This window comes from Sinocyclocheilus grahami, unplaced genomic scaffold (genome assembly GCF_001515645.1).
Source record: "Sinocyclocheilus grahami isolate Dianchi unplaced genomic scaffold, SAMN03320097.WGS_v1.1 scaffold529.1, whole genome shotgun sequence".
NCBI classification, from domain to species: Eukaryota; Metazoa; Chordata; class Actinopteri; order Cypriniformes; family Cyprinidae; genus Sinocyclocheilus; species Sinocyclocheilus grahami.
In genome coordinates this window covers 106,771-118,616 of record NW_015505708.1, presented here as the reverse complement: position 1 = coordinate 118,616, position 11,846 = coordinate 106,771, and the positions used below count along the sequence as shown (strand labels likewise).

The following is an 11,846-nucleotide window of genomic DNA, read 5'->3' as shown; positions in this document are numbered from 1 at the left end:
ATACTCTTTCCATAACGGTGGTGCACCGCTGCAGACGGAATTTGACCGAATTTTAATTTTTGGGTGAACTAAGCCTTTAACACTGTTGCCGCAGGCTGTTTTTCATGTCCGTGGGTTGAAGCGACTCCACTAGCGTGTTATTTAGCCCCTGGTATGTTAATTTTACCAAGGGAACTCCACCAAAAACGTGTATTTTACCCCCCGGAATGTGTTTTTTACTGGGGGACCCTCCTCGAAATGCAATTGGACTAGTTTTGGGCCCTGAGCTCCATGTTTTTGGAATGTCGTTTTGCACACGAAAGACACGTCAGTCAAACACGTCCATCTGTGGCGTGTATTTGTTTACATGGAAAAGCAATGGGAAAGTACCGCAGTGAAATAGAAAAAAAAAATGCGTTCTGTGTGAAAAGGCCACTTACATTTATTTATTTTTTTTGTTGGTAGTACTATTCGTGCTAGACTGAGGTCATTGATGGTTTAATAATCTTTTTGCTCGTTTTATATCATTTATTCGCTTTTTGAATAACCGTTTTGTTATTCATGCTGCAAATTAGCAATTTTAAATTAACCAATCTAAAGTCTTGAATTTATAAAGCATAAAAAGCATAATAATTCATAAATGGTAAAATGGTCATATATGCCCCTCAAAATCAATTCTAGGGAGCAATTATTGCCCCTTAATAGAAAAGTTGGTTTCTAACCCTGCCAAGTATAAGAGCTACAGAAAAGAATGCAACTCTTCAGATAAATCCTGAATTCTGGCTCCTTCATCTGGATGTCTTATCTGTTCAGTAGGAGCGTTTCTTGTCTCTCTTTCTTTTTCAGTTCCCAAATTGGTTGAGGGTCTGGACCACTAAAAATAGTGGGGCAGAGTGACACTGATAATCTCTGGTAATGGCATGTTACAGACTTGTCTTTCAGCTGGAAACCAGCTAAATCATTGCAGTCATCTGCTGCTGACAGTGAGCTGCAGTTTTGCCCCAAGAGTGTCATCTCTGGATTTCAGTTAGATATTAAAGAAAAGAAAAAAAAATCCCACATTTCAAAAGTTGGAGTTTGAGTAGTTTGAAGGGTCTGTGTTTTGTAGGGAGAAAGATCTTCAGTGGATGGGCCCTTTGGAAATATTCTTCTTGCTTCTTGATATTTATTTCATTTGAAATTTTACAGTTGCAAAAAACTAAGCTGGCCACCAATTCTCAAATATACTGCATGTAAAACATAGATGGATTTTTTTTGTATTAATCACAATAGAGAAATACTTTAATGTTTCTTTTTACTTTTACTTATAATTAATTTTTAAGAATATACTGTAGTTGATCCCATTTTTTTTTTTCAAAATTAAATTTGCACTAATTGTATTTATTTATTTATTTGTTTAGATTATGTGTGCGATATATATATATAAATCATAAATCTTTTGAAACTCTTTGTTTATTTGGCACTCATTTTTTAATTATTTATTTTTAACAGTATGTACAAGAAATGCATACATGATAAATAAAGTTTTTGTGTAATACTAATGATTGTATTTATTATTATTTCTCAATTTTTATTGTCTCTTCCTGAATTGTCTTTTAGCTTTTATTTAATCCATATTTGAGCCAAATAAAACTTATTGCATACTATGAACCTTTAGTGCAGTGAGAGACTTCCTTTAAGACTTTTATTTATGAATCTAGATTATATTTATATTTATTTATTTTTGTTAACGAGTTCTTTTTTAAGAATGTAGTAATTCTCAATATTGTTTTCTCAGAAGTATTTATTCCGCACAGTTTAACTAATCAACACTATTTATTTATTTTATTGCATTTAATATTTATTGAAATATTTTATTGTGGAGTACGTTTGATTTGTTATTTTTTCTTTTTTTGTTGTATCTCATTTTCTTTTTATTTCTTATTTGTTTTTATTTATTTATTTATTTTTACTTCAATATCTTTTTTTCCATTTAATCTGTTCTTTTTTCCAAATTAAACTTCTTTCATACTATGAAACTTCAGGGTAGTTGGAAACTTCCTGTAAGAAATTTCTCAAAACCCATCTTACAGAACAGAGGTTTAATAACGTTGGGATGATTAGCAATGAGTTCATGCATAGGGCATGGAAAGTTGTGGGATTTTCAACAATATCTGTACAGATGGGAACCACAGCGTTACTGCTAAAGATCAAACATGCAGAGGCTGAGATACAGAACATGTGTGATTAAAAGCACACAAATCTCATGCAATCCCACTGTGCTCAATCTTTGATCTCCGTCTCTCTCTGTAGGCTTACATTAGCGCCAAACATGAGGGAGACAAGGTGATCGTCTTCGAGAGGGCCAACGTCATCTTCATCTTCAACTTCCACCCAACCAACAGCTACAGCAACTACAGAGTGGCAGTGGGGCCGCCGGGGAAGTATCCTTCACCTCTGTAGACGCTCCGTCTGTTGACAGCTTCATAATGCTGCTCTCAAAGATTTGATATCTATCTCGGAGAAAAGCAGTGCCGTTATTAACTACAACAAAATCTAAAACTATTAAAAGCTGTTTGCGTTAATTGAAATAAAGCTGAAATAAATCAAATAAAAATAAAATAAGAAATATTAGATGAGAAACTGATTTCAGTTGGTTACCAAGGCAGCATTTCTATTTTTTTTTTGTTTAAATTGAAATACTAAAATTGATAAAACTGAAATAAAACTAAAACTACATAGAAGTCTAAAAAATAATAAAAATGGCAAAGTGCATACCAAAATTACTAAAACTTAGACTAAAATGAAATATACTGAAAATATAAAAATAAAACCCAAATATGAATGCATACTTACTATAACAAAACATAAACAATAATAAAACATGAGTTGAAAAAACTTATGGTAACATTCTTTCATTTTTCTGATTGTATTATTCACTTTGATTCAAATGATTCAAAAACTGATTCACGTGATCTTTGTTATCGCATGCAAAGAAGGCAAACCAAAAAAATATGTATTTCAATGGATATTTTACTGTTAAAACAATAAGCAGATTTGGGCCAGAAATACACCACAATGTTGCAGCTAATACCCTAAATAATTATGATAATAATAAATAACTGTAATAATAATCATGTTGTAATAATAATAATGTATTAATTCCCAATATTTATCATTATTATTATTATTATTATTATTATTTTATTTTTTAATTACACCACTGTATTGCAGATAAATAATAATTATGATAATAATAAATAACTGTAATAATAATCCTCCTGTAATAATATTAATACTAATAATGTAATTAGTTCCTATGTGTATTATTATTATTATTATTATTACACCACGGTATTGCAGCTAATACCCTAAATAATAATTATGATAATAATAAATAACTGTAATAATAATGTTGTAATAATAATAATAATAATAATAATAATAATAATGTAATCATTCCCGATATGTATTATTATTATTAGTAGTAGTAGTAGTAGTAGTAGTATTGCTGTTGTTGTTGTTATACCACTGTATTGCAGCTAATACCCTGGCCTAAATAATAATAATAATTATTATTAGTATTAGTATTATTATTAGTAGTAGTAGTATTGTTGTTGTTGTTGTTGTTATACCACTGTATTGCAGCTAATACCCTGACCTAAATAATGATTATTATATATTTTTTTATTACAGTTATTTATTATTATCATAATTATTATTTAGGGTATTAGCTGCAATACAGTGGTGTAATAATAAAAAATAATAATAATGTAATAATTTCCTATTATTATTATTATTATTATTATTATTATTATTGTTGTTGTTGTCATTATTATTATTACACCACTATATTGCAGCTAAGACCTTAAATAATAAGAATAATGTAATAATAATAATAATAATTATTATTATTATTATTATTATTATTATTATTATTGTTGTTGTTGTCATTATTATTATTACACCACTATATTGCAGCTAAGACCTTAAATAATAAGAATAATGTAATAATAATAATAATAATAATTATTATTATTATTATTATTATTATTATTATTATTATGCTGTAATCATTCTCAATATTGATTCATTTTTTAATTTATATTTTTATTCATTTTTTTCATTCTATCGTTCTTTCTATCTATCTATATATCACTAACCCTCATGTCATTCCAAACCCATATGACGTTCAGTGGAACTCAATTTTGAATTATTTATTTTGAATATTATACTGGTTGCAAAAACGCCATAAAAGTGGTCCGTATGACTTATGGCAAGTCTTCTGAAGATGAACAATAGCTTTTGTGTATCAAGCGACTGAAATTGAATGTTGCAACAGCATGCGGGTGAGCAAATGATGACAGAATCCTCATTGAAGAGTGTGATTGTGTACAACAGGTTTAGCCGCAGGAAGTGCTGAAGGAGAACCCAGCTTTCAGATGCAAACAGCTGAGAAGCCGCAGAAATAGCTGTCATTATGAGCGCGAGAGGTAAACACGCCTTACAGTGTGTGTGTGTGTCTGTAAGGTAACCGTGCTTAAAAGATGAGAGTCGAAGCAGAGCGTCCAATTAGAGCAGAAGACAGATGAAAGTGCCACTCTGTGTCAGAAGAGGTAAACAAGTCTGACCCAACGAGTCCAGAGTGCTTTTTCATTAAACCCCAACCATCTCGCACACATATGTCTGTGCGTTTGCATCCATATTTCTCTCTGTTATCAGTCAGTCGTCTGTTAGATGGTATCAGATGGGTCGGGTAAAGTCATAATAACACACTGTATCTCTAGATATGTGAGAGTAGAGTGGGCTTGTGTGTTTTTGGTGTGTTCAGGGAGCTTCAGTGGACCGGTTTTCAGTTGTACATCTCAGATGCATCTCCTTGTGATTGTGTCTCTGATTTTTATATATAGTGCAGTTAATTTATTATACAGCTTTGATTTGGGCCGCAAATACACCACTATATTGCTCCTTAATAATATTACATTTGAAAAGTTTAAAATGTTACATATTGCAAACATGACAATTTAAATGTTTAGTTGAATTGCTATTGAATGGTGTTTAACATGATCTTTGTGAACACAAGATCAGAATATTTATTTGGATATTTTACTGTTGCACAAATAATCTGATTTGGTTCACAAATATGCCTCATTATCACAGCAAAAAAATGGACTACAACTACTACTACTACTAATAATAATGTATTATTAATATCATTATTGCAACAATAGTAAATCTTTAACACTGTAGTTATTCCCAAATATTTGTATTTAACCAAATATGTTTATTAAATAAATAAATGATTAATAATTCAATGATATTATCATCATATTAATAAATTATATTGTTATTTTATTTTTATTTTTTTCTCCTTTTTAATGTCTATTATATATTATATTTTATTTAATTTTCCCATCTTTTAATTTATCTTTTATTAATCTTTTATTAATCACTCACTTTCCATGATTACATGATCTTTGTTATGAAATGCAAATCAGACATACCAAAAATATAATTTTTTGTTGGACTGTTACAAAAATAAGCTGATTTTGGCCAGCAATACACCACTATATTGCAGCTAATACCTTTAATAATAATAATAATTATTATTATTATTATTATTATTATTCCCAGTATTTATTTATTTATTTAAATATGTATTTGGGTAAATAAAAAAATCATGATTTAATAATGTTTTCTATATTATTATAAATAGTTTAATTTATCTTGTTTAATGTGACCATGAATCATTTTACTTGTTGATCAAAATTTGATTTGACAATTGTAATCTTACCGCAGCCATAATATTTCATAATTCCAGTCGAACTCCCATTGTATTTGTCACTTAATTTTTGTCATTGATTTGTGATATTAGGCAAACCTGAGAAGGTACTGTAATTTTACAGATGTTCAGCTTATATGTATGCTTATATACACTTATATTCAATACCACGTGTACCACGCCAAAATGAGTTTTTTTTACTTTTTACACATTTAAATACACTTTGGCATGAGCTCCCGCCTCATCAGATGACAGCTGCAAAAGCCATATTTCTGTGAAACTTTACTATAGGTAAAGCCCAAAACAAAAAAGCTTCAGGGAGGTGGACATGGTCATGAATTTGGATTCTAGAGAGTGAGACAAAGCACTTCGACGCCTTAAAAAGTCTCTCCCATGTCCATTCAGCAGGAAGAGCATCCGTTTTGTTCCTCCGACTTTTTCTCTCTTTTCAAAAAAAGAAGACAAAGTTTCCCCTGAGTTAAGCACTCCACCACAAACATCAGCCATTAAAATTCTGTCGACATCAGCTTTCGACAGGAGCTCAAACCTTCGATGCTTTGGTTTTTTTCCTTTCAATCTTTGGTTCTCTGCTCTCGATGGGCGCGCACTTCAGGTGCTTCTCTCCATTCAGAAGATGGAGTATTGTAAATCCCAGTTGGGTATCATCATGAAAGCACATCCTGTCAGGCCTGATGTGTCTCTGATACGCTGCGTGCCAACAGGCGTCTGTGATTGTGTCAGGTCATCATTCTCATATTATCTGTCAGGGGCATTTACCTGAACGCCATTCTAAATAATTCAAGCATATCAGCAATCCTCCTTGAATCTGTAACAGGCTTGTCCTCGGGCAGAACAGCAGCAGGCTTTACAGCTCAAAGATGCTTGATGACTTTATACAAAAAAATGCGTAATGAGTGTGATAAAGGAGGGAAATTCATATTGACATGTGAGGCAGAACACAGGGGATCTCATGGGAATGATTTCTGCTGTTGAAGATGAAAGCGTTGTAAGGAGGGTCAGTGTATCATACAGGCATGTTATGGTTATGTATATAGTTTCTTGAAGAGCAAATCATAAGTACCTACTATATTTGCATTGAGCAGTTTTCCACTTTTGATCTCATTTAAAATAATTGTAGAAGCTGGAAATCAGAACCAGTAAAAATGTAGAATTTACTCTGTTTATTTATTACTTGTATACTTACACACAACTACCATTCAGAGGTTTGGGGTTAGTGAGTTACAGTTACTATTATTATTACAATTTAAAGTAACTGTTTTCTATTTGAATGTATTTTGAAATTTATTTTATTTTTGCAATGGCAAAGCTGAATTTTCAGCCTCATTACTTTAGTCTTCAGTGTCACATGATCCTTCAGAAATCATTTCAGTATGATGATTTGCTGCTCATTTCTTATATTTATCAATGGTTAAAACAGCTGTGCTTAATATTTTTGTGGAAACCACGGTAAATTTATTCAAGGTTCTTGAATAGAAAGTTTAACTGAACAGCATTTATTTAAAAATGGGTGGAAAATGTCACTAAAATGGATGTGTTTTTGCTTTGTAAAAATATTTTACATATAAAATATGTAATATTATAAAAGACTTTTAAACAGGCAGGTGAAACACCATCTGGGCTTGAAGCTTTCCTAGATTTCTGCTTCCTGAAGACCCGGTTCACATTCTCTACACAGACCTTAAGTGCAGGTTAAGGGCAGGTAGAATGTCCTGGTAGGAATGCACATATCTTCACAGAAACTGATATATGAAGTTACAGTCTCTGTGAACTCGTTGCTGCAGCTTCAAAAACACTCCAATCAGTGAGGTCGAAACAGGCTTGTAAATCCTGCCCTGCTTCATTAGTCCATCTTTTAACAGTCCTTAAAACAGGTTTAGCTGATTTCAGTTTCTGCCTGTAGGTCGGTATAAGATGAACCTAACAGTGATCAGAGAGCCCCAAAGCTGCTCGTGGGACAGAGTGATATACATCCTTTATTGCTGTGTAACAGTGTTCCAATATATTACTGTCTCTGGTGGGACACGTAATGTGCTGCTTGTATTTTGGCAGTTCACGGGAGAGATTTGATTTGTTAAAATCTCCAAGAATTATTAAAATAGAGTAATACTTAATAGTTAACTATATAGTGTTAATATATAGTTAACACTAATAGTTAACTATATGTGTTAATATATAGTAATAGTATAATAAATAATGTAACAAATTATTGTTCATTGTTAACATATGTAAAATTATTTAAGAAAAAATAAATAGGTGTCATTGATGATAGATTAATATATGACAGATGACAAATAAATGATAGATGTCATTTTTGCATCACATAATTATTCTTTTTTTAATAATTTAAATTGTTTTTTTGTTTTTTTGTTTGTTTAAAGGTATGGTTTCCAGGAGGGTTTTTTTTATCCCTCAGACTTTACACAAATTGTAGTGCTGGTGTGTTTTGGTTGAAATGTACAAATTAACAAGAATCACGTATTTTAAACCATATTTAAAGTCCCATGTTTTGGCAACCAGTTTGCAAAACAGCTCTTAAAACCTCTTGACGATCAACATTTTATGAAGTTATGAAAACACCTCAGAAAAGTTTCAGGCCCTACTTTAGCCTATTCAGTGAACACGCCAGTAGAATCTGCAAAAATGTTTCCTACAAGAAAAAGATTCATAATTCAGCTGAGATGATAAACCTCGCAACGGCTTCATTTTGAAATTTGGTTCCAGAATGCTTTCCAGTGCCAAGACCCATTTGCCCCTCAAAGGACAGACCGCCATTACTGCCTTCGCTACGAGATCACGACCCTCTTCTCAATCGCGATCATGCACACATTTTCTTCAGGTCATCAGAGCTTCAGAGTCCAGCGGTCCTTAGCCCTGTTACCCTCTCGTCCGCTCTTTTTCCTCCTGTGAGCAAATTGACTTTGATCTCAGGCCCTCCTCTTTGTTCAGCAAGGCTTGGCTGATTACAGTGCTTCATCGCCAGCGCTGCCTGGCCTCCGAGACAAGCATCTGTAAGGGCTAACAAAAACATAATTGCTAAAAGCCTCCAACTGCCAATTTCAGCTGGAGAGCCACTGCTGTTACACTGGCATGCTTGCCAGGGAACATTGAATTAGCTATTCTGGGTCTTGTGTATTCACACTCATCTACACACATACTTTTAGTATTCTTCCGGCACGTTCGCGTTTGCTGTACTGTCACATGTGCTTTGGTCCTGGGTGACATTCATGCTTGTCTAATGGGAGTGGGTGGTACTGATCAATGCATGAATGCTTTAGGTAGACTTTCTCTTTATAAAGGATCCCTGAGTCTTATTTATGCTCTTTCTCTCTCCATCTCTCCGAAGATGTCTTTTTATGGATCTCAGACGTGCCGTCTGTGTGAATCCACATGGGGCGGAACTGATATCGTGCAACGCAGCACTTCTTGCTTGCATCTTGCTTCTGGTGCTCTTCCTCTAGAGCCGCAACATCAAATGTTGGCATCGATAATAGCATTATTGTTTCCAGAACAGCTTGGAAATACATTTCCAATGGTAGGCAGGCATATGCCTGCTAAAAAGACCAGCCTAAACCAGGTTTAAGATGGACTCCCTATCTGACCAAGATGTCTTGAAGTGCCCAAAAACCCCTCAAAAACCAGCAAACTACACCTACGCTAGACCTAGGAGACCCTAAACTCTTAAAAATAAAGGTTCTTTATTGGCATTGATGGGTCCATGAAGAACATTTAACATCCATTGAACCACAAAAGCTTCTATAGTGGAAAAAGTTCCACTATAGATTATATAGGTTGTTTAGATTATTAAAATGTTCTAAAATGGTTCTGTTAAGAACTGCTCACTGAAAGGTTGTTTGGGTACCCCAAATAGTTATGGCTTTGCTGCAAAAACCCTCATTTGGGACCTCTATTTTTTTAAAGGTGTAGTTCACCCAAAAATTAAAATTATTCACCCTCGTGTCGTTCCAAACCCATAAGAACTTTGTTCTTCTTCGGAATACAAATTAAGATATTTTTTGATGAATCCAAGAGTTTTCTGATCCCTTCATAGACAGCAAAGGAACTACCAAGGTGTAGGCACAGAAACGTAGTAAGGACATCCTTAAAATAGTCCATGCAACATCAGCAGTTCAACCCTTCCACAATGTATGCCTGTGCAATATTGTATTCCTCTGCAAATCGTTGACTAAAGTCATTATTTTTGTTTTCTTTGCGCACAAAAAGTATTCTCGTAGGTTCATGTCACGTGGACTATTTTAACAATGTCCTTACTGTGCCTTGACCATGGCAGTTCTCTTGCTGTCTATGGAGGGACAGAAATCGCTTCATTTGTCAAAAAAAATATCTTCATTTGTGTTCTGAAGATGAACGAAGGTCATACGGGTTTGGAACGAAATGAGGGTGAGTCATTAATGACAGAATTTTCTTTTTTTTAATGAACTATCCCTTTAAGAGTGTAGGCTGGTTTAAGTGGTTTATTTCAGCAAGGAGATTGTCACAATGTGCCTTTGATGTCTTCTATCTGTCAGCTTTTCTGCTAATGATAATGATACATCATGCAAATTGTCCACTAGTCAATGGCTGTTCTTTGAAAGAAGAGCAGGCAAACAGGGTCAAAGTTGAAGCTGTTTGAACTCTGAACATTGCGTTATAGCCCTTGATCGTGTGCAACATGACACTGCACTTTGTAGAGTTCAGTGCAATGGGGAATACTAGTGTAAGTCATATGAAAGGACCTTTATATGAAATTAGCCTGCTAGATGCTAATGATGACACTGTGTTTGAGCTGAAGAAGTGAAGACTAGTTTTACAAATTTGTAAATTGTACAGGTCCACAAAATAAATTTGAGTGAAACTGTGCCATATTTGTCTTCATTTTATAACATAGATGTTAAATAATGTTAGCATTCAAAACTACTGCTTATCTCTTTACAAAATGTAGGTACTGATATCTATATTTCAGTCGTAGTTACAAGTTAAAAGATGTTCAGTCATGTTTTATTTAATTCAGTGATCCAGCCTCCGTGCTAAAAGTCCAACCAAGGCTTATTAGAAAAATGTGCCTGTGGCGACACTTCTACAAAATTGTATAATGATTCTTCTTGTACATTTTGTGTCACTTTCAAAGTGAAATATCCAGTGAGTGGCACTAAAAGCCCATTCAGTTCTATCCCAAACTAATGTGAATCTCAATGAACGTTTTATTACATTAGCTGTACATTTCACGACAATTCATAAATGTCACATGGGTGGTGTTAAACCCTAAACTGATAGTGTGAGCAAAAACAAACATAACATAAAAACTAGTGCTGACAAATGATTAATCGCATCCAAAATAAAAGTTTGTTTACATAATATATGTGTGTATACTCGGTGTATTTATATATATATATATATACAAACACACGCATGTATATATTTAAGAAAAATATGTTATGTTTATTTACTGAATATATTTATGTATAATATAAGAATATAAATATACAGTCGTGGTCAGAATTATTGGCACCCTTGGTAAATATGATCAAAGAAGGCTGTGAAAATAAATCTGCATTGTTAATCATTTTGATCTTTTATTTAAAAAATTCACATAAATCTAACCTTTCATTGGAGAATAATAATTTAAAATGGGGGGAAATATCATTATGACATAAATGTTTTTTCTGTAATACACATTGGACACAATTAATGGCACCCTTTTATTCAATGCTTTTTGAAACCTCCATTTGGCATAATAACAGCTCTGAGTTTTTTTCTATAATGCCTGATGAGGTTAGAGAGCACCTGACAAGAGATCAGAGACCATTCCTTCATCCAGAATATCTCCAGACCCTTCAGATTCCCAGCTCCATGATGGTACTTATCCTCTTCAGTTCACCACACTCATTCTTTATAGGGTTCAGGTCAGGGAACTGGAATGGCCATAGCAGAAGCTTGGTTTTGTGCCCAGTGACCCATTTTTGTGTTGTTTTTAAGGTTTGTTTTTGGATTATTGTCCAGTTGGAAGATCCAAACATGGGCCCATTATAAGATTGCTAACAGAGTCAGTCACTTTTTTATTTTTTATCTGTTGGTATTTGATAGAATC

The 11,846-nt window shown here is 33.3% G+C and overlaps 1 protein-coding gene across 1 annotated transcript in view; it reads left to right on the top strand.

The window, feature by feature from the left end:
• gbe1b (glucan (1,4-alpha-), branching enzyme 1b) overlaps positions 1-11,846 on the top strand; it is a 200,863-nt gene that overhangs the window by 171,704 nt on the left and 17,313 nt on the right. Inside the window, exon 16 of the mRNA XM_016238020.1 lies at positions 2,272-2,402. Within this exon, the coding sequence (XP_016093506.1) occupies positions 2,272-2,402 (131 nt within the window). The remainder of the gene's footprint in view (positions 1-2,271; positions 2,403-11,846) is intronic.